The sequence below is a fragment of the Phoxinus phoxinus genome (genome assembly GCF_949152265.1).
Source record: "Phoxinus phoxinus genome assembly, chromosome: 16".
Classification (NCBI taxonomy): Eukaryota; Metazoa; Chordata; class Actinopteri; order Cypriniformes; family Leuciscidae; genus Phoxinus; species Phoxinus phoxinus.
In genome coordinates, this window is record NC_136891.1 from 14,763,692 (window position 1) to 14,787,852 (window position 24,161).

The 24,161-nt window shown below is 37.0% G+C and overlaps 2 protein-coding genes across 3 annotated transcripts in view; one reads left to right on the top strand and one right to left on the bottom strand.

Moving 5' to 3' along the window:
• Window positions 1-21,547, top strand: impg1a (interphotoreceptor matrix proteoglycan 1a). Of its 2 annotated transcripts, none has more exons than XM_079583537.1 (17): window positions 1-370; window positions 1,140-1,352; window positions 3,169-3,335; window positions 6,279-6,310; window positions 6,423-6,469; window positions 6,553-6,653; window positions 8,022-8,171; window positions 9,547-9,605; window positions 9,854-9,874; window positions 9,997-10,175; window positions 10,281-10,342; window positions 11,998-13,624; window positions 14,020-14,597; window positions 15,000-15,219; window positions 15,367-15,577; window positions 19,588-19,664; window positions 20,590-21,547. In XM_079583537.1, the coding sequence occupies exons 1-16, from the start codon at window positions 274-276 to the stop codon at window positions 19,625-19,627; spliced, it is 3,804 nt and encodes a 1,267-aa protein (XP_079439663.1). In that variant the 5' UTR covers window positions 1-273; the 3' UTR covers window positions 19,628-19,664; window positions 20,590-21,547. The 2 variants fall into 2 exon arrangements, with proteins under 2 accessions (XP_079439663.1, XP_079439664.1); XM_079583538.1 differs by having other exon boundaries at window positions 8-370; window positions 14,053-14,597; window positions 20,590-21,298.
• The window catches only part of myo6a (myosin VIa), a 70,807-nt gene continuing 67,918 nt past the window's right edge, over window positions 21,273-24,161 (bottom strand). The window contains exons 31-32 of the mRNA XM_079583539.1: window positions 23,697-23,915; window positions 21,273-22,296 (exon numbers count right to left, since the gene is read on the bottom strand). Of these exons, the coding sequence (XP_079439665.1) occupies window positions 22,097-22,296; window positions 23,697-23,915 (419 nt within the window). The 3' untranslated portion in view covers window positions 21,273-22,096. The remainder of the gene's footprint in view (window positions 22,297-23,696; window positions 23,916-24,161) is intronic.

Genomic DNA, 24,161 nt, shown 5'->3' on the forward strand with positions numbered 1-24,161 from the left:
AATCTGTCACACAATGTCACGCCTCTACACCAATACTGCATCTCTATCATCTGTCCCTGCCTGCTTGCTCTCTTCCTTCTTTTTACATCCACCGTGTTGTTTTCGGCAAGACACTGAAAGTCCGTCTCAATTTCCAGGATTCTTAATTTCCATTTTTAGGTCTCAGTGCTTGACAGCAAGGTCTCAGGGACCATAATGGCTTCTCCAGCTTCTGATGGAAATATCCAAGATAAAGGACTTAGCACCTGAAGTCTTGTGCTGTCTTAATACAGCATGGGGTTAGATGTGCGACTTGAAGTCAGCATGTCTTTGAAAAGTGGGCATCTCTTCACACTCTTCTTTTTTGTACTGTCTGTCACAGGAATTCAAGGTAACAAAGTCAAATTTTACAACAAGATGTAGATGAGGACATGATTTTCTGTGTACATTTGTGAATGGGTGATTTCTGCTACAGTGTGCAGTGCAGTGTAATAGTCAAACATGAGGTGGCACTTCTGGACGTGTATTATAATACTCAAGTGATGTGAAATTACTGGACACACCTAAGCAAATTGTTATTCAATGCATAGTAGAGTGCAACTAAAATGTTGTTTTGATAAGGAACATATACTTGTGCTACGTAAGTGTTTTACTGTTTTATAAGAAACAGTCACAAGTTTAAAATATAGCCACACAAATGACTACAGAGGCAAATGTGTTAAGGATGTTTTTTTTTTGTATTTGTATCACCAAACAATGAAGTTTTGTGAACTCTAGATATTCACTAGACACATGTCAACAAGTAGTCATGTGACATGCATTAAAATATACTGCTTTTGATTTTGCTTTTAGCTTTTCCATATGATATACAGATTTTCTTTTTACAAATTGTTGCAAAAATAGCCAAAGTAAGTTTCTTAGAAATTAAAATGACAGAATTTATATAGATGGAAGCGTACAGATTTATTTTTCAAAATGTAAATTTGCTTGCCCTTTGTACAAAAAAAAAAAAAAAAACATTAATGTCCTTCAAACAAAAGTGCAGAAACAAAGCAAAGCATTGCAGAATATCCTAGTTTTGAAAAAAATTTTTTTGGCAGAAATATGCTGAATTACAATGAAGTTTCTAACCTTTTATTTTTTACTTACTTTATATTTAGACAGAAGAAGGCTAAACCCATTAGAGACACTTGATGCTAGCAGCTTAACAAACCAAAACGCACCAAAGCAGAATTCAGGGGTCAGAACTATATTTGAAATGGAAAAGCATCGCGTCAAGAGGTCCGATTTCTTCCACTCGGAGGTGAAAGTATGTCCACAGGAGACAATGAGAGAAGTCATAGCCAGCCATCGAACATTCTACACACTGAGAGGTAACTCAAACTTATGTACAATAAACATCTTCCCTGTCAGAAAGGTTAAAGGGATAGTTCACTTAAAAATGCTAATTCTGCCATTATTTACTCACCCTTAAGTTGTTTTTAAATCTGTATGAATTTCTTTCTTCTGTTGAACACAAAGAAAGATATTTTGAAGAATGTAAATGATGACAGAATTTTAATTTTTAAGTGAACTATTCCTTTAACCCTTTCAAATGCATCAATGGTTTTGTTTAGTACAGTGGCTATCAGCCCTATTCCTGGAAGCCCCTACTTCCCAACACTGCACATTTTGGCTGTGTACCAATTCAGAGGCAGCATTCTTCGAAGGCTGCGAAGTTTGGACTGAGCGTTGTTAAATGGGATGGTCTATACGGAGGACTGTTCTTGTTGATGTAACATCTAAAGTAGTTTATGAGAACACATTGTTAGTTACTCTTTGATGACTCTTTGCCAGAAATATTTTCAGTAGATCAAAAAGTGTGGTTGATATAACACCAGAAAAAGTCTATGAGAATGTACAGTGTTACCCTTTGAGGATCCTTTGGCGTGATATGTATTGAAAGTTTAAGATCCAGGACTCTTTTGCCAGAATAATTTTCAAAAGCTCAAATATGGACTAGGCTACTGTATGACAACTTTGACAGCTGCCGTTGATGAGCAGCAGAAACTTTGTACAAGACTTTTCTGAAGGTTATGTTAAAATGTCTGACAGAGTTCACAAACTGTCTAAATGTGTTCACCATGGTCCATTAACTATAATCACATCTTAGTAATATATGTCAACATTTGAACCAGTTTAAACTGATTTTTTTTTTTTGACATTTCTATCATTAGATATTTGAGTAAGTTGAAACCCAATACTTGCACTTAAAAGTATAATTTGGCAATTTCTCTCCAAAATTTCTGTTGTCACTGGTGTGAAATGAATTCTGGGGTAGGCAAGGCCGCAAAGGATCCATCTGTGTTATCCTTAATTTCACGGGAAACGAAGGACGCATTTGGAAGAGCCTTCAAATTGGGACTGCCTTCGTCGTCCCGCGTGACGCAGTCGGCCTTCGAAGGATGCAGCCTCTGATTGTGATGCAGCATTTGGATGTCTCCGTCATCTAACACACCTGATAGAGATCGTCAGCTCATTAGCAGAGACTTACACTCCCAACTATATAGTAGGCGAAAAACAGTATGTGAGCGTCTGAATTAATAATGTTCATAAAACAGCAGCCAAAAAGTACCCCGGATTTTACTACTGCAGAGATTCTGACTTGCGCATCCGATGGACACTTTACTATCCCATGAGTTAATGGTAGTGAAGCGACACAACTTACGCCGTGGCCTGTAGGTCACATGACAGTGACAACATGGCAGATGTAGTACGTTCGATTTTCATACTACACAACACACACTCTTTTAACGGACACAAAGCAAGTTTCAAAACAAATATAGTACCTATGTTACAGTATCCGAATTCAGACGCAGCACAAGACAAGTGTTTTAGACAAAGGAGACATTCAACATATGAATTTAAATTCTAATTTAAATAACGCTCTTTTATATATCCAAAATAAATTGCAATACTTGTAGCCTAATCAGAATAATCAGGCATAATTATACAAAATTAGATAAGAAATCGTATATGAATTAATTAATGAAACACCTCTCTTGATATGATCTGTTATCTTGATTTGTATTTGATTGCAATTCAGCAATACAGAAGAATATATTTTAATATACAAAACAGATCCAGAAAGATGGAAATATGCTGTAAAATTGATCATTTGAACAATCATTTATTTATTGACATTGTCAGTGTGCCAGGAGGCTGTATGGGAGGCTTTCCGGATCTTTTTGGACAGAATTCCCAGCAACTCTGAGTACCAAAAATGGGTCCACACATGCCAGCACAACTCCCTGTGCATCTCAGACCTCGCCATGAATTTCAGCTATTCGCAGGAACACGTAGACATGGTCTACAGGGTAAACTAATCAAAAATGCACACAATACTATATAGCCAAAAGTTGTCATAAAACTGTAATGTGTGTGTGTGTGTGTGTGTGTGTGTGTGTACAGCAAAAACTCCAGTGTTAAATAAACTCTCCTGGGAGAGTGTTAAAAGTTAATGAGATAATTTAGTGATTTTTGAGTGATGATTGAGCATTATTGAAGACACCTGAATCACCAAAGGAGAAAAATCTAAATTTTAAGTCGCCATTATGGTGACCAGTTTTTGTTTTGGTTGTGTTTTTGCCCCTTAAATTTAGATTTTTAGATTTTGTTTGGCTGCTGTAACTGAGTTATAACAGCCAGATGAACAAATATAAATCTGATGGTGTTGGTTGTGTTTTGACAATCATTATTTGACCTGAAAACTCATTTGGAGCCTACTTTCTGATTTAAGTTTTCTTTATTGATTATAGCAGCACTGTCCCTGTACAGCGTAATAGCATTATCAATGTAATCCAACGGATTTCTTAGAAAGTTGTTCTACTACAAAAACTTTGTTTTTAATTGATTTATTTATTTAGACACACATACATCAAGAATCAGCCTGTGAATCTCAACAATGAGACAATAATATAGCATGTTGCAGTGCATTCTGGGTGCCACAAATCAAAACTCATTCATGTCTCCCACACTCAAAAAAATAAATTGTTGAATGAACATGATTTAATCGTATCACCCATTATGCATCTAAGCAAGATTTGAATATTTTATTTGAACACAATATTGGTTTGTAAATTGAACATGATTGTAATATGTCAATGCAACTTCTTTGCAACTAATTGAATCAACATGTTTGTATTGTGTTAGACTAATCAAATGTATTCTCATTCACTCAAAGCACAGGAAAGCAGAATCACCAAAGGAGAAAATCAAATTTTTAAGTCACCATTATGGAGATCAGTGTGTGTTTTAGTTGGGCTCTTCACCCTTAAATTATTAACTTTAGGTTTTGTTTGGCTGCTGTACATGAGTTATATCAGCCAGATGAACAAATAGGAACGGTGATCTGATGGTGTTGGTTGTGTATTAACATAACCATTATTTCACAATCATTTAACCTGAATCACTGAACTCATATAGAGTCAAATTTATGGGTTAGGTTTAATTTATTAATTTTAGCTGCATAATAGGTTTAGCCTTTTCAATGAAATTAAAACAATCAAATCAATACAAATACAATATATATATATATACACATTTGTTTTTTGGGCACACACAGACATCAATAATCAGTGTATGAATCTCAACAATGGTGACATGTATAAAGCATGTTGCAGTGCATTCTGTGTTGCACCAATCAAAACTCATTCATAGCTCCCATCATGCATTGCTGCATGAATAAATAATGAGCTTATGATCAGAGGTGATCTGTTTCTCACCATTGCTGAGATTCATACGTTAAATATTGATGTCTGTGTGTGCCTAAAAAATAAATGTGTATATAAATATGTATATATAATTTTTATTTTTATTGATATGATCATTTAATTTTATTGATAAGGCTAAACATGTTATGCAGCTAAAATTAATAAAATAAACCTAAATCATAAATTGGATTCTATATGAGTTCAGTGATTCAGGTTATATGATTGTGAAATAATGGTTATGTTAATGCACAACCAACACCATCAGATCACCGTTCCTATTTGTTCATCTGGCTGTTATAACTTATGTACAGCAGCCAAACAAAACCTAAAGTTAATAATTTAAGGGTGAAGAGCCCAACTAAAACACACACTGATCTCCATAATGGTGACTTACAAATTAGATTTTCTCCTTTGGTGATTCTGCTTTCCTGTGCTTTGAGTGAATGAGAATACATTTGATTAGTCTAACACAATACAAACATGTTGATTCAATTAGTTGCAAAGAAGTTGCATTGACATATTACAATCATGTTCAATTTACAAACCAATATTGTGTTCAAATAAAATATTCAAATCTTGCTTAGATGCATAATGGGTGATACGATTAAATCATGTTCATTCAACAATTTATTTTTTTGAGTGCATCATGCATTGCGGTATGAGTACATTAGGATTTGAATAGTCTTAGGAATTTACTTTAATATTTTCTTTTGGTTTATGTGACTTTTTAGTCGATGGTTTCTAATATTCAGAGTTGATCCATTTATCTGAATATGCTGTTTGTTACCACTGTTGAGATGCATACGCTGATTCTTGATGTATGCGTGTGCCTACATGAAAGGGTTTGTAGTTTTAATTTTCTCAGAACAACTTCTAAGAAATAATTTGGATTATTTTGAAAAAGCTTGATCTTATGCTGTAGAATCAGTGATGCTGTTATCAACAATATGATTCTAACTCTATATGAGTTCAGTGATTCAGGTCAAGTGATAATTATGTCAAAACACAACCAACACCACCAATCAAATTTACTTTTTGGTCATCTAGCTGTTATAACTCAGTTACAAGGGCCAAACTAAATCTAATGTTAATAATTTAAGGGTCTTGAGCTCAACTAAAGGAAACATGGATAATGGTGACTTACAAATTGTGATTTTCTCTTTTGGCGATTCTGCTTGTTAACATCAGTCTTCAATTGTCTTCAATAATGGTCAACTCAATCACTCAATTACTCACTTAATTATCTCATTGACTTTAACAGTGCTTCAGTGTTCATTTAACACTAATATTTGAACACTTTAATACTCTGGAGTGTGGAGCCAACTCCTAGGAGAGTTTTAACTGTGTACACTTTAAAAAGTGGTAACCTGAAATTATTACCTTAAAGAGCTATATTTCTAGCCATAAAAGTTAGGTCGATTAATCCATATTAAACTTTGTTTTAAGTTGCAATTTTTAGGTTACCATTTTTCGAGTGTTTTTAGTCAATGACCAAGAATGTAATGTTTAATTAAAATGATATTGTAATGGTTTTCCTTTTCTTTACAGAGGTTGAATAAGAATAGTGAAAAATTAGAACGGTGAGACGGCATATAATTTAATATCCTGAAAACAGCTCCAAGTCATCTATAACAAAAATTATGGACTGTGATTATTTTATCATAATGATACATATTCAATTTAATTTTATAGAAATATAAGTGAAGAGCCAGCAACCGATGAAGCGCAAGAAATGGAAGGTATAGTTGAATTGTTTTTGGTCTTCAGTGAGAAGTTTTCATAATTTTGGTAAACTGAACATAGCTCAATTTCTGTTGCTCAGGTTCAGAGGAAATCCTGACTGAAGCAGCAGTACATGAATTTGTTCCCACAGCTGAATCTACTTCTGTCCGCACTACAACAGACACCTCTACTGCCTCACAGGTCTGGAGCACATTTGTCTAACATAGGCTACTTCATATACTTCATTTTCATATTAAACAACTGGAAGCAGTGGTTGCTAGAAATTCACTTTAAAAATATACTGACAGCATTTCAGTCATTACCAAATGTTATTTATAAGCAGCCTTTGCTGTCCATGACCACCAGGTTGATAAGCCTTAGCTTAAGCTTAACTTAAGACAGATAAGGTAGTACGGATTTGCAACATAAATTGTGCAGGATTCACCCTGTAGCTATATTAGGTGTAGCTTCACACAGTACACCTTTCCCACACTAAACTGTGTGTAGATCTAGCAGCAGCAACATCCACAGTATACACTGCTTTCTCAACTGTCTGTGGGAAATGAGCGGTGCTGCTGGTGGAGGGTGGTTCATTTTACAGAGCTTAACTTCAACACCAATTAAACAAACCTGATCCAGCTAGGGTCTTCAGGATTGCTGAGTTGTTCCGCTTCACTTTTAGACCTCGGCTGCATTTAAGTACATTTTTTTATGCCCTACATTCGCTAACGTCCCTTCAACTCGTTCACTCAGTACATCATTGTTTACGTTGCACGAGTGCCCACTACTGGCAGATTCCTGCGCCCGTGGGAAAATTAAGTGCGAGCACTGCGAGTTGCTGTTGTGAGGTCACAATCCTGTTGCATTGCGTTCTATGGATCTGAGTACATATTGAGTGGACTCATTCCCTCGGATCAAAATCAAGGGGTTGAGAGTCGGTCCAAATAAACTTTAAAAACTTCAAAATGGCGGTGGGGATTCCCAGAGGGGAAGTGCTTAGGGATGTTTGTGAGTAAATGTCTAAAAGTGGAGTTAAAAGCAGCCATACTCTCACAATCTTCCCTAAGTACTTCCTACTTTGAGGATTGGAAAACCAATCCTCCATTTTGAAGTGCGTTCCACTTCAAGTGGACAAGGAAAGTTTACATGGACAGATCCTCAACTCCTCGATTTTGACTGAGGGAGCGAGTCTACTTACACTTCAGGCAGCTCCATATACCACTAAACAACATGACTGTGATGTCACAGACAATTGCGCTTAACTCCACCCCACACAACTCGTGTGTTATTTTAATTATATTTTTGAGTGCGGGGATCATGAATCTTTGACGTTTGACTGCTTTATTAAGAAATCACAGATCTATAATTGAGCTTCTTTAACTTAAGGTAAGGCAATTTACAATGTGTGCTATTCCTGTATGACAAAGTATCTTATTTCAGCACTTGCATGAATACTTCAATTAAAATATTTCTTATTTAACCTGTAAAGTTGCCTAAACCTGTTGGGGAATTGTGCAGGTTATACATTGTTGCAGTACTTGTTTAATAGTTCTTGTGCTATATTTTCAGGAGTTGGATCTTCACAATGTGGTTCCAGAGCAGCCAGTACATCATGTCATAGAGTTCAGCGTTACACTGATGGACCACGGGTATCAAGAGATAATGAGAGTTGCCGATTCACCTCAGTATCATGACCTGTCACAGCATCTTCAAGATCAGGTTTGTGAAAATAAATGACCAAACAGGGATCCACCATTCAGTGTTTTTGAGGAATTAAATCTGCAACGGGTTAAGAGGCTTCACCAGGGTTAGACTGAGGGATCTAGGGACAGAAGGGGTTGTAGGAAATGTAACGTTTTGTGAATCTGTTGGAGAACTTTCTATTCTGTCTTGAAAATTATGGATTGTGCTACCTGGCGGTATTGGTTTATACATTTGTCTAAATGTATGTAATGGGCAACCTATGGAATCTTGTTTCCGCCATGGAATAAAAATAAAATAAAATACAAAAGATAATTGTGACTTTTCCTCAGAATTCACCTTTGGCTAAGCCGCGCCCCCCTTAGTTACTGTTGCTACGTCCGTCAACTTCATCTGGGCTCTGGTTTGGTATCAACATGGCTTATGCTGTGACAGCTCTTCCTGCTGAAATGTTATCAAACTTTTATAAAGCAGCAAATAAAGTGTCCGATAGAAGTAGGCAAAAGGGGCTGCAGTATGCGTTCGAAGGCTATATTCAAGACATACCGGTGAAACGCAAGCAACAACAAGGCATCCAAATAGAGGCAAAAGCATAACGGTCACAGTCAAAAAATGAACCACCGCATATCCTAATCGAGACGGAGGCTGGGACTAACAATATCACGGAGCAACACTGTTCAGTTCAAGCAAAGCTGGGTAGGTCTCTATACACTTATATAATCGTTATTACAAAGCAAACGGACTACGCGAGTATAAAGTTGTATTTATTAGCAGCGTGTGCTAGCGTATCAACAATTAGGGTAGAGAACCGAAATTATAACCTAAAACAGCATAAAACTGTAACTAGTATAACTTCACAGTAAGGTTAAAAGCAAAATGTATCTTAGAGCACACAAAAGTGTGCTTGTTGATCCTTGAGGCGTTTCGCTGACTGAGAGGACGTCCACACAGTTTAATCCAAAAACGACATTTGTCAGGATTTGACTTCGGTTTTGGGAAGGGAAAAAAAAACGGAACCCCCCCTCCAACCTCTCTGGGAAATGTGTATCTGTGTTACAAATGCCCCAGGCACAACGTTTAACCATATTTTTGATAAAACTACGACGGTATTAGCCTGCCGAGACCAAAAATATGAGATGCCTGTGTTAAAGTCAATGGAGCGCTGTGAAAAAGTGTCGGACCTCTGTGGGAGCTCGTTCTTGGCTGCGCTGTGATTGGTCAATCTACATTCTAGGGCGTGGCTTATCCAAAGGCAAATTGTGAGATGTAAACTCGCAATTGCGAGTTAAAGTCAGAAGAAGTTGCTACTACCTTTTTTTTAATGTTTTATTCACTTGTGGAAACAAGATTCCATAGCAACATGTTAAACGACACACTTGTCTGTTTGTTGCAGATGCAACATGTTTTCAAAGACCTACCTGGATTTATGGATGTCCACGTGTTAAAAATTAGGTAGGTGTAAAAAAAAAAAAAAAAAAAAAAAAACTCTTAATTCATAGTCACTTTCTTTATTACAACAGCAGTGACCAACTGATTGCCTGAGGTCTGTTGCTAATGTGAAAATAATGATAACATTCACACTGACATTTGTGTTTGTATCTCCATCATCTCTATCTCTATAGCTATTCATATTTCACCATGTGTTTGTGTATATCTGATTTCTCTGTATCATTTACTTTACATCCTTTCCTACATGCAAGTGAGGCGGAAGAGCCTGAAGGGTAAAAGTTACCCTATGTATATAATGTGTTGTGTAGAATCAATAGTATTATCCATTTATTGCTTGGATAAAAGCATCTGCTACATAAATAAACGTAAATGAATATTGCCTCCATTTCTCCAGGGCTGGAGGAATATCTGCAGTCTACTCGGCTGTTTTTGAGACTATTGTACCAAACATTGCTGATGAAAGTCTTGGCACAGATGTTTCATCTACAGGACCAAGTCTGAAGGACATGATAGTTAAAGCACTGAGCAAAAATACCTCTCTTCTTTATCTTAATTCACTGACATTTGAGACAGGTACATGCACAAATAAAAATTATTATTTTTTAAAGTCTTGTTTTATTATATTTTACAAGTTCATTACAGTTTTTAACAAATTGTCTACACATTTTCTCTCATCAGGCAAAGACCAACCCTCAACCAGAACGCCTGTCACTGAGGTTTCTGAAGACATAATAACTGAGGTGACTAATGTCATATAATTAAACAATGAGGTACAAGAGACCATTTTATATTGTCGACATGGATAAAGGGCCACAACTTTAAAAAAAAATGCCTAAAACTAAGGGTGCTCCGATCATGATTTTTTGGGCCGATCACCGATCAATGGCAGCAGTATTGGCCGATACGATTACTGAAATAAATAATACTATACAGTAATAGAAATAGCTCAACACAGCAAAAGTTTCAAGTGGTTTCCCCAATTTTCACCTTAAAATGCAACTTTTTATGACTTCTGCAGTCTCAAATTTATCCAACCTCTTCATGGCAAGCATCTGCAGTACTGAGTAGAACACGCTTTTGCTTTCAGGACCTGCTGCAAACGAGATGTAGGCTATAACCAGACACAAGCTTCTGGCAGAGTTTCTGAGGAATCTTAGCCCATTCCTCATCCTCAAGAGCAATGGCCTCCAGTTCAGTAATATTCTTGGGTTTGTGTGCAACCGCCTTCTTAATGGTGATTTGGATTTTTGGGAAGTTTGAGCTTTTAGGGAGGAACAAAAGCACACCGCTGTGAAGGAAAGAAATGTACTAAAATTGCAGAGCCCTAGTGTCTTGCTGTCATTACTGGAGGGTTGCAATGTCTGCTGTTCGCAAAGACGTTGCAAATGTCCTTTTCATGCACCTGGTAGAACTGCCAGACTAGTGAACGTAGTGAAGCAATTTTAGCTGCGCATAAAAAAAATTGTCCCTCAAGTTTTCTGATCTGCCTTTATAGAGACCACCGATCGAACTATATAAAGCTATTATCGGCCGATAGCTATCGGCGCCCAATTAATCACAGCACCCTTACCAGAAACGCCTTCCATATTGACAATATAGATAGAACAATCTCAAGTGCTTTATTGTAAAAAAAAAAAAAAAGAAGTTACCAAATAAGCGATAGATGCCATTTAGTGTAAAATGCATAAATAAAGTGTAAAGTGTAAAGAGTAAAAAAAAAAGTATTTTCTTTGGACTAAGCGCAGATAACGTTAATTGTTATGTACTCTAATTGTAAACAGTGATAGATGCATTAATATGGGACATTAATATCCATAAAGTCCTCCCCATACACCTACCAAATAAACACTTTATTTCCACTATGAATTACCCGTTGAGCACTTTATTTCCACTTTTTGAATATTTTCTTAATTTGTATTTAAAATGAATGCCTCTAACGCCACCAGCCTAAGTCTCACGCCACTGATCCTATTATTAGAAGGATTTATTTTGTAATTTTGTCTGCCTCAATCAGACATTGGTGGGCAGAGTTAGTGGAAATAGCCTCTACCACCAACAAGGCAGGCTATTTGCACTTGGTTTAAATAGACACTCCAAAAATATAAAAACACAGTTTATTAAAACATTAAAAGTGTCATCAGCTAGAATATATATTTCTTCACATGTAAACCAATAATAATAGTAATATATAGAGCAGCCTGTGAAGGCATTAGCGTATATATGTTTTGGCATGACTGAAGTGCTGTATCGGCAACCAGGACCAGAACTGTCTGGTTTAAGCCTTTTGTGCTTCATGTTTTTTTTTTTTTTTTTTTTTTTTTTTACTATTTTACAGAGTATAACACTAGCATAACATCTTTAAATGCAACATAATTGTACATCTGTTAATTTGCAGTCCTCTGATCGAGATTCATATGGTGACCTCAGTTTTCCAACAAAAGAAACCAAGGTTGAAGTTCGTCTTTCCTCAGATGGCGATGCAAATGTTTTGGAGACAATTTTGCACACAACTGTAGACACAGACAGCACCACAACAACAAAACCAACAGTTGAACCTGAGAATGAGGCCGTCATTATACACCAGCTTGAAACTATTAAAGGGGAAACTGGTGAACTCATAAAAGAAACTTTTCAAGTTCCACCAGTAGAGGAAGCTCCTGCTGACAATGACAGCAAACCAGTTGTTATTGTTGATAAAGACAACAATCTGGGTCCAACATCTTCAGCTGCTATCTCGGCATTACCCTCGAGTGGAGAACAGCCTAGAACTACAGAGAAACCCACACCTGAGAGTGACTTTAATCTAAACACAATACCAGAAGATGACATCATGTTAAACCCAGTAACCACCACGCACATTTTGTTCACCACCGCTACAACCGTAAGTCCTGGGTCTGAACAACCAAAGTTGGCTGTCACAACCGACTTCACCATCACCCTACAACCTTCAACTGAACCAATTGATCCAATAACTGAAGTTACAGATTCTAATGAAATTCCAGAGGTGCCTCACACAGTAATTGTACAAAAGGAGGAAGATACCAAAATTGTGATGGCTGAACCAGTGGAAGAAACTAAGTCGGAGGTTGATTTACCCAAGGTTAAGGTTGTGACAACAGAAACCATAGAAGTAACTGGATTTGAGGGAGTAACTGAAGATACTGTTGTTTTAGAAGATCAGGTATTCCAACCTGAAGAAGTGACTATAGTAACAGAATCTCATACAGAGTATACCACATTAGAACCTGTGAGAACGACTGTGGCACCAGAACTGGAAGAAGAAAAACAGGATGCAATAACAGACCGAGAGGGAAAAGTTTTAGAGGAAGAAACAGATGTCATTATAGAATCAAAAGAAGATGTTGAGGAACATAAAACTGGTGAGAAGATTAAAGTGAGTGAAGAGGAGGATGTTCAGGAAACTAGGAAGCCAGGAACTGAGGCAGTACAACCCACGGAGGAACCTCGTTTAACAGAACTTAAAGAAGAGGGTGAGGTGGTGGAACCTGAGAGAGAAGCTGATGAATCAAAGCCTTTTGATGTGGTAGAATATGAGAAAGACATCAAAACTGAAGAGCCTGATGTGGAGAAAGCAAGTGAAGTCCCCAAACCTACTGGAGGTTCAACAGAACCTCCTGCAGAGATGATTAAGATTATACCACCAGAGATTTCTGTGACAGAAATTGACCTTGTTCAGAAAATTGACTATTACCAACCTGTGAGTGATAATTTTCCCTTTGTACCAGTTGACCGTGCTCAACCAGAAATGAACACTGGTAAACCTGAATATGTGGAAGACTTTGGCCTCAAGGATCCAAACTTCAAAACTGAGGAAGTTCTTGAGATACCAGATATGGTTATAGAGGACACCACCACACAACCAGAAGTGGCTGATGTTCACCCTACTGTATCAACTGACTCAGAATCTCTATCTGAAATGGTCACAGAATCAGCTTCGAAGAAAAACGAGGACTTACCATCTGTTGTTGGAGATACTGAGGAGCCACAGCTCACGGATATAGGTGAGAGAGATATGCTATGTGTGTTACTAAATAAAAATGTTTGGCAAACAGATTTTTAGAATTACCTTTGAAAAGGTTCACATGGGAATATGTATGGCAAAGAGACAAAGTTTTGGCTATCATCTGAAACACTGGTGACATCTATACAAGTTTCCAATAACAGATCTGATTACAGAACTCTACAGGGTCTTTAATTGAAATTTGATATAAATTAAGACAGGATAAAAGACTAAAGAAGGAAAAGATACCAGAGTGCAGAAGTGACAGGAGCTGTTTTAGGTGAAAGTCTATAGGGGATAGGAGAATTAAGATTACTGGATAGTCATATTGATCTACGTAAATAACCATTTCCCATTTTACATGTAATTTCTAACCTGTCATTTTTGATTTCCCAGAAAAAGACACTAAGACAGATGTTGTCCTTATAGAACAAGAGGAAGAAAATGCACCACTGCCCATTGATATACTTGCAACTGATACACCTTTGACAACTGCACCTGCAGACCATGATCTTTTTGAAGTAGTCCTAACAGATGTATCAATCGTTACTCCGACATCTTTGGAAAAGGATTATGATTCACCAACTGAAAATGTACAATCAACTGTTGTCCAGGACGTTGTATTTAAAGAGTCCGAAAATGACAAAGTGCTGAATGTGGAAACTGAGGACCCATTTACTAATTTAAAAGACCTAGCCACAGAGTTAGACCAAATAGATGTAGTAAGTACTGAGACCATTGACCTCTTGAGTTATGACAGTGGATATTATTTTCCAAATGAAGGATATCCCTTGGAGACAACAAAAGTGCCATTACTAACGTACTTCACAACTCCCTCAATGACCACAGCGAGCAAAGGCAAAGAACTAATTGTGTTTTTCAGTTTGCGTGTCACAAACATGATGTTCTCTGAAGATCTGTTCAATAAGAGCTCTACAGAATACCGATCATTGGAAAACAGATTTGTTGAACTGGTAAGTGCAGCTATTTCAGATGTTGATTTCTGTTGATTGTTGTGAGCAGTGAGATGAACAGTGATTCATTTAAGCAACATCACTATAAAAACTTTTCTTTTTTTTTAATCTGTTCATGATGACTACAGGACACCACTTGCTGAACTAACATGCAACATAGATGGGTCTTGTCACAATAATGTAGCACATTGCAGCTTTATTGTAATGTTTATCATTGCATACTCTATAAATAATTTTAAGAACATGAGGCGGTACACAGTTTATACTATGCAGTATGGTATTATTCTTTTCAAGGTTATCACTTAGGTTAATAAGATGTCCTTCTGCTAACTCCTGTAATTGTCCAGTGATTTTTGTATGGTGAACATACATCAATTATGCTTTTGTCTCCACTGTGCACAGCTACTTCCATATCTACAGTCTAACCTAACAGGCTTTAAGCAGTTAGAGGTCCTTAACTTCAGAAATGGAAGTGTGGTGGTCAACAGCAAGGTGAAATTTGCCAAGTCTGTGCCGTACAACATTACTCAGGCTGTTCAGCATGTCTTGGAAGAGTTTTGTGATGCTGCAGCCCAGCGTTTGGACATAGAGATTGACAGCCATTCCCTAGACATAGAACCAGGTAAGACTCTTACCTTTGTAAGCATCCATTACTATTGATTTCAAACTGGATCAGTAAGTCTGGAAAGCAGAAACAAGGACAGAATTTCTCACAGAAGGTAAAGAATTGATACAACTGAGATTAGTCTAATTTGTTTGTTCATTTTAGCTGATCAAGGTGACCCTTGCAAGTTTCTTGCCTGCAACGAGTTTTCGAAGTGCGTGGTGAACCTCTGGACAAAGGAAGCACAATGTTTATGTGACCCAGGCTACGTAACGCTGGAAGGACTGCCATGTCAGAGCCTCTGTGTGGTCCAGCCTGATTTCTGTCTCAATGGAGGAGAGTGTGAGATTGTACCAGGGCATGGTGCCGCTTGCAGGTACCTCAGCGAACAATCATATATAGCTATAAACAGTTAAATTCTACAATCTAAACTAAACTCAATTCTGCTTCGGAATTGAATAAAATGCTATTGTTTTTACTTTAATTAGATAAATAAAGTTTCTGACTCTATACTGGCTAACTTGTTTTATAGTGGGACATCTCCAGATGTTTTGCTTATGCTTTGTGATAATTTCTTCAATTGTTTAAAATATGTAAGCAGAGGGATGCTGCTGTATAGCTGTGAAGGATCTCTTTAAGGGGTTAGTTCACCCAAAAATGACATTTCTTTAATGAATTACTTCAACGTCAGAATGCCGACTTTACATTATTCTGGGCCTTAAAAGTTGCAATGACATTGCTGCCTATGGCTGATTCAGAAATCTCTCGGATTTCATTAATATCTAAATTTGTGTCCCGAAGATGAACAAAGGTCTTATGGGTTTGGAACGACATGAACAATTTTTTGGGGGATGAACTAACCCTTTAATAATAAAACCTCCATTGTACATGTTCTAACTGTCTCTCTTGAACCTTTTAGATGTCCTGTAGGTAAATTCTGGCAATTTATCGGGGAGAGATGTGCAGAGCTGGTCTCCGTGTCACTAGACCCCTTTCTTTCCCTAGTGTGCCTCGTGGGGGTGCTCGCCTTTCTTTATGCCATCATTTCTCTCTTGTTATCTATGTGCAGGAAATGTGTACGGACCAGAAAGACACTAACTCTAGTGTAAGCAGGTCTTTTTTCGTCAGATTTTCTGAATTTTTTGCGGTTAAATCATTTCTTGTGTTAACAAAGATACCAAAGACAAGATATACAATTAAATTTATCTTTGAAATTTTTACTAGACAAATAGATATACAAATGTAAGCAACATACCAAATGCACATTCTTTATTTCTTATGTTAGGAATGTTCCAGGTCCAGTACCCAAGTTCTTCAGTTTGTAAGAACAAACAAATAAATCTGTTATTTGTTCAGTTCCAATGCAATTTTCATCTGTTTTTACAAACTAAGAGAAAAACTCCTTTAAATGGCATATTGCTACGAAAAAGCATATGAATTCATTTGACACGTTTCTTATATAATATCTTTCTTAAGCGAACTATTCACAGTTAATTCGAAATAGGGAGTTATTTACAAAATTGCTTTGCATAAAATGTATCAAATCTTTACTTGCTTCCCAGTCTATTCTTCATGCGATTCTGTTCTAAACACATTTATGAACATACTTTTAAATTTAAACTCTCATTAGATATGCATTACATATACATATCATTCCTTAGTTTCATTCTGTGCCAACTGGATTAACAACTGGAGCCAGTTTTAAATGAAAAATGAAAAAAAAATTAAGTCCAGCATACATTGATTGCAGCATCCCATTTACTAAAGTCAACATAAACTCACCAGCCACTTTATTAGATGCACCTCTTCAACTTATCGTTAAGGCTAATATCTAATCAGCCAATCACATGGCAGTAACTCAATGCATTTAGGCATGCTGGTCAAGATGATCTGCTGAAGTTCAAACTGAGCATTACAATGAATGATATAGCGTTTTAATGTGTACTACTGTACACCCAAAGCGCTTTACAATCATGTCGGAAATTGTCTCCTCAATCCACCTCCGTGGATGCACGGAGTAGCATCCACTTGAATGATGCGACAGCAGCCACAGTACAATGGCGCCAGTGCGCTCACCACACACCAGCTATAGGTGGAGAGGAAAGAGAGTGATCGAGCCAATTCAAAGGATGGAGAATATTAGGAGGTCATGATTGATAAAGGCCAATGGAGGGAATTAGGCCGGCAAAGTTCTGTGGGCAAAGATGCCTTGTTGATGCCAGAGGTCAGAGGAGAATGGCCAGACTGGTTCAAGCTGATATAAAGGCAACAGTAACACAAATAAGCACTCGTTACAACCGGTGAAGTGAAGAAGAGCATCTCTGAACACACAAAGCTTCGAACCTTTTCTAGCAGATGAGCTGCAGCAGCAGAAGAACACCGGTGACAACAAAGAACAGGAAACTGAAGCTACAATTCACACGGGATCACCAAAACTGGACAAAAGATTGGAAAAACTTTACCTGGTCTGATGAGTTTGGATTTTTGCGGCGACATTCAGATGGTCGGGTCAGGATTTGGTGTGAACATCATGAAAGCTTGGATCCATCCTGCCGTGTGTCAATGGTTCAGGCTGATGGTGGTGCAATGGTGTGTGGATTATTTTCTTGGCACACTTTGGGCCACTTAGTACCAACTGAGCATCATTTAAATGCCACAGTCTACCTAAGCATTGTTGCTGATCATGTCCACCCCTTTATGACCACAGTGTTCACCTTTTTATGGCTACTTCCAGCAGGATAAAGCACCATGTTACAAAACTCAAACCGGAGTCTTGATCATGACAATGAGTTCAATAAACTCAAATGGCCTCCAGTCACCAGATCTCAATCCAATAGAGCAGCTTTGGGATGTGGAGGAACGGGAGATTCACATCATAGATGTGCAGGCAACAAATCTGCAGCGACTGTGATGCTATCATCACACAGGAACTCTGAGGAATGTTTCCAGCACCTTGTTGAATCCGTGCCATGAAGAATTAAGACAAAAGGGGGTCTGACCTGGTACTAGCAAGGTGTACCTAATAAAGTGGCTTGTAAGTGTATATGCTTCCATTTGCATCTTCCAACAGTGGGCTGAACCGCAGGCATCTTTTCTGATTAGGACACATGTGGTTTTCACATCCTCATGTTAACCAAAACTAAAGAGTATGAACATCGAATTAGTGATAACCGTATTGAAATTTCCCATTACGGTTTCTTCTCCAAAATATTCCAAAATGATATAACCACCAAATTCCATTTTAAACTTTTACACACATTTTCAGCTCTATGTGGGCTATTTATTCACTGATAAATTACTGTATCCTTAGTTTGAAAATCTCTCTTACATTTACAATGTTAGATGTTTAAAAATGGTCAGGTGTTTGCTAGATAATCCATGAGCACACTGAAATTCAACACACCCTCATGACAATTGGTCCTGTTACTAATTTACGCATTGGAAATGCAAACTGTGATGAATTTGTACAATGTCATTCATACACTTGCATTGATAACACTATTGTTTATTAATAATATTGTTTATTAACATAATAATAATAATATTGTTAATTAACATAATATTGTTATCATTGTTTTTAAGTCTTTGCAGAACCAGGCTCCACAGTATCACAGAACTACTACATCCGCCCACACAGTCAAGATCACTCAGATCAGGGGACTCTAATTTACTATCTGTCCCTAGAACTTAAAAATAGGGGTGATCGTGCTTTTGCAGTCATCGGGCCCAAGCTTTGGAATAGCCTACCGGCTTACATCAGATCCGCCCGAACTTTGTTAAATCAACTTTGAAAACGTTTTTTTTATATATATATATATATTTTTTTTTTTTACTGTTTTATACGTTTTCTATCTTATTGTTTGTCTTCTTGGCCTTGTAAAGCACTTTGGTCAACACCAGTTGTTTTTAAACGTGCTATACAAATAAAATTGTATTGTATTGTATTAGAATTACTGTTAGAGGCAGAGCTTCATGCTTACACATTTTAATTTGTACATCTTTGTACAAATAAAATTGCATCAGAATTGCCAATTCATAAAACAGAATTACTTTTTTGCTGCCTTGCAAGCACTTTCAGGACAAATTCTAATTAAACCTCTTTTTTGTTGTAGTTATAATTTAATAGAAAATATTTGCGACCACTTTTACTCAAGGAATCCAAATGAAATGATTTCCAGAAAGTTCTAAAACAACAGCCTGTGTTGTACATAAGAAAAATATACTAATGTGTCTTTTTTACAGAAATTGTGATGACCTGTGAATTACACCTGTGAATTTGTCCTTGGGATATGACGTTTTCTTTTTCCCTTCAGCTGATCTTGATGTCTTTCTTTGGCTTTTGAGACTTGAGCTTCATATTGTTGCGTCTGTTGTCCTGTTTTACAGAGGCCGAGACCAGACCACCATACCAGGCCTGACGAGTTAATCACAGATGATCTCCACATTATAATACTGTCACTGAGGTAAGATCAGATCTCATATCACCTTGTTTTGTGGTTGTTCAAATCAAATCTCAAACTATTAGACCAGGTCTAGTTTAATGTCATGTTGCAGGTTAATTAAATCAAGACCAAAATGTTGTGGGGTTACTAGCTGGATTGTACTTCAGCACAATTGAATCCAATTTAACAATATGGTCCTGCTTACACCTGTGGCCTGTTGCACAAAGCCGCCTTCAGTTGCTTCCCAGGTAAGTTCAAGATTAGTTTGAGCAAACTCGGGCTTGAGTTTGCTCAAACTAATTTTGAGCAAAAACCTTTTTGACAATTTTTGGAAAAAAAAACCCCTCCTAGAGTCCGAGTTTTTTTGGGCTCAAGGAGGTTGATTGGTTTTTAGCGGGTTTCATTGGTATGGGAACTTGCGCTACATGGATTTATTCTAGGTTAGACCAATAAGTTGTGAGTTAAGATGCAATAAAGCAATTAAATTATGTATTATTCATAATTCATATAATAATTATTATATTAATTGACAATATTAAACTTTGCTTTTAAATTATTATTATATATAAAGCTTTTAAACAGATTAAGCTTATGTGCATTCTTGAGCTCTTTGTGAAACTATATCAATTATTAGGCCTATTTCTTTGACTCACATCATGCATTCTGCTTCAAACCTGAGTTGACAGAGAACATTTATACCGAGTGTTGTGAGCCAGTTGAACCTGATCTAAACCAGGTTGGGTCTATCTGGAGTTGTCATCTCTAAACCTACTCTGAAACTCAGTTTGTTCAGATAGCTTTGTGCAACAGGCACAAAACCAAAGCGCATCTTAATACCAGGTGTAAACAGGGCCTAAAACTAAGTCATTTTCATAGTTTTAATGGATATTAGATTACTTAACTTTTTATATATATATGCATAAATTACTTGTTTCTCTTTTAACAGAAGTGGGACGTGTCATGCTGTCTTCCAATGGTGCTTGTCCAGCCATTAAAATATGTTTAAAAAGACTTCTCATGATCCCACACCTCATGAAGATTGTAGAATGAGTGGCCAAACATCCTGAACAGATGGATAGCCAAGTTGAGTTGTTATTGGTTAATATGTTACATGTCGTTCTCATGAGAACGTTAAGAAACGCAACTGGATTTCAGGTAGAATGTTTTCACAAGGCAGAAATGATTAAGGGTTTCCTCACAATGAGGAAATTTTTCTTGTCTGATCATAAAGAATACTCTGTTAAAATGTTCTCATAGTTTGGAACATAATTGTTTTGATGTGTAATAATTATAAATGGTCTTACATGCATAGTGAATACATTTTCTTTGGTCTTTTAGAATGGTTGTCTTGAGAAAAAGAGAACGTTGCTGCAAACATTCTTTGATTGAATTTTAAATAGCACCAAACTTAAAATAAAGTGTGCAACAAAAAAATCCATCCATCCATCCATCCATCCATCCATCCATCCATCCATCATATAGATCGATATTCCCATTGTAATTGTAATGTCAAACGTTAAATAAGAGGGAATCCCTGAAATTAGGTTTTCATAATTATTGTGCAATTGTGGGGTTTTTTACATGACACAATTGTGCTGGTTTATATCTATATAAAATCTCACTGTATTTGTTGGAAGAAAACAGACATCTTTATTTAGCTGGACAGATCACCAGTACCTTGTTTAGTTTGATACAAATCTTCATTTTGTTTATAGAAATAAATCTCATTTGCATATTGCTCTTATACATATTTGGTCAGATATCACAATTACAGACTGTGCTTTGTCTATCTTATTTCACAATTTGCTAAATTATAGTGTTACAAAATTAGGGAAAATAATATCACAAGAATGACTAAATTATATTATTAAAATCATTATTTTTTTATTAAACATTTTCCATTCAAAAATCATAATTTAGTTGTCATTACTTACCAGAGTTATTGTATTTATTCGTAAATACTTTTTGCAAGCAGTTAAACTCACAGTGAAAAACAAAACTCAAAATAGAGTAAAGTGCTGAACAATATCAGTATTTACATCTGCAAGTCAAAGAGGAGCTTTATTTCAATGCGAGACTGATTTAAATGTTAGGAAAAGACACACTTCTTGAACTTCTCTACAGGAACACTCCCAGTGAAGTATTTATGGATTACTGATCATATATCATACCAAAATATTACGTTAAGTAAATTATAATAAGAGGCAGATTAGAGGCAATTACACTGTCAAGAACAGTAATTAAAGATCAATGAGATGATTCAACGCACCAGAAACTCAAATAAAAACAACTAATGAAACGGCAACTAAAAAGAACAAAACGAAAAGAGAACAAAACAAAACGAAAAAAATAAAAAAATAAACAAAAAAGAATATTAAAAGTAAGTGAAAGTCAGTGCTGGTTATGTAAGAGCTGGCAGCCTTCCCTCATTAATCTAAAGAGTGTGTGTGTGTTTATTTGAGCGTGCTCTGCAGCATGGCAGTGGCGTATGTGGGTCGGGCCTGCCTGCTCTCGATGGCGCTCCTGAGGTACTGAACGCCTCCGCAGCGCTCCCAGATTTCCTCAAACTGGCGGGGCAGAATCTCAGCGCCACGCTTCCGTGTCAAACCGGTCTCCTCCAGACTCAACTCACACATCTCCATATCATCCTTTCCTATAAACACAAACAGACACTGCGTTTGCAACTGAACAAGGAATGAAGCGATAAAAACTTTTGGTCGATATAGAGAAAGTAGATCCTTTTCTTTTTGGCTAATATTAAAAGGCACACTATGTACATTTCTTTGTTTTTGTTTGTTTAAATGAGTCTATACATGTATAATATTAGTAAGCCTATTATAAGTGTTTATATTTTAGACCTGACGGGATGGTTTTGTGGGAAATTGCGTACATGTGTCACTCGACAGTGTGTCTAGTCATATCCGTAAACAGAGTAAAGTTGCTCCGGCTGCTTTGACGTATGTCTGGTGTCAGAGGTTAGTTGTTACAACGAGCGAGAAAGGTTGACAAGGAAAGTCTGCTGGGGAAAATAGAGCTCGTAATAAAACAATATTCAACATTGGCTTGGCTTTTTGGAGACGGTGAGAACTAAGGGATTTTAAATGTAAAAGTGACGCGAATATGCCGTTATTACTCAACAGGCGAGTAATGTGTTTTATTGAACAGATAAACTGTCATATGTAGCTCTCTGTAGTTCATTGTAAAGCATTATCTATTGGGAAGGGTCATATTCATCCATACAGTTACACAGAGCTAAAGCGCAACCAAAACGGCGTTCTTCCGCAAAATGCATGAAGTGCTGTACAAAATTTTGTAAAATAGCACACTGGATATGGATAGCAGTATTTTTAGTTTTATTTTAGAGCTCAATTCTAACTATTAACTACTAGGATTAGAGAGTTGTCAAAAAGTACTAACTTCAGTACCAAGTCAGTAATGAAATTTCAAAAAAGTGCCATAGACCAATCAGAGACATAGATGTTGAGCGGAACACAATGGCCAATCAGAGCGGTTTAAGAATCCGTTCAACAGCGCTCAAAATGCTAGAGGGAAATTCTGGTATCATCACATTTTTTACATTTCAGTACCGACTTGGTACCGAAGTTGGTACTTTTGACAACACTAACTAGGACATTGGCTGTTTATTAGTACTTATAAAGCACATATTAATGTCTTATCCCTTAATCCTACCCACTACCTAAACTTAACTACCTTACTAACTATTATTAAGCAGTAATTAGGAGTTTATTGAGGCAAAAGTCGTAGTTGTGTTCCCCATACTAAAGAGTTACTGCAATTTTAGCCATGATTTATGCAAGTAAAATCCATAAAAATGTATTCAATAAAATAAACCACGTACTTAGATGTTGGTATCGGAGCATATTTGAGTATGATGAGGACACGCATTTTGGAAAAATTGTCTAGTACTGAAAAGGTCATCAGAAAGATAACACACTGACACCAGCAGCTTCTCTTAGCAATGACAGTGAAGTAAAGTCAGTGAACTGACATCTCCAAACGAGAGAAATAAACGTGAGTGAAAGTGAATGGCACCTGCCACCAGCAGAATGGGGTGTTTATCGGGGTGCAGCTCCATCTGTCTGGCGATCCACGGCCCATCGAAGTGGGCGTACCACCATCCTTTCTTCTTGTTCTGCGGGTCTTTGAAGTGGTCTCCTGGTCGAACGAAGGGAATGCGAAAGAAGCGCTGCTGTCTGTTCATGACGATCTCTTGCTGCCGAGGCATTACAGGCACAACTGGGTTCTGCTGGGCTGGAGGATGATGGGAAGACAACACCGTTATAGTGCTAGAAAAACACATCTATTATGATGCATTTGTTAAGCGTAATATCATTGGTCCAAACCTTCCAATCCACATGGCTACATATAATAGTACATAAATATGAACTATTCCAAGGCTGTTCACACCGTCAGTCCAAATCTGATTATTTGTGTATCCGATTGGAATGATTTAAATTATTGATGTCCAGACTGTGTATCACATCTGTTCAGATCCGA

What these genes read in the sequence shown, in the direction of transcription:
- impg1a (XM_079583537.1), top strand. Translation starts at nt 274, where the DNA reads ATGGGGTTAGATGTGCGACTTGAAGTCAGCATGTCTTTGAAAAGTGGG. An exon ending in CACAGCATCTTCAAGATCAG is followed by an intron (nt 8,172 to 9,546) that starts GTTTGTGAAAAT and finishes TGTTTGTTGCAG; the next exon opens with ATGCAACATGTTTTCAAAGA. An exon ending in GGGCATGGTGCCGCTTGCAG is followed by an intron (nt 15,578 to 19,587) that starts GTACCTCAGCGA and finishes CCTGTTTTACAG; the next exon opens with AGGCCGAGACCAGACCACCA.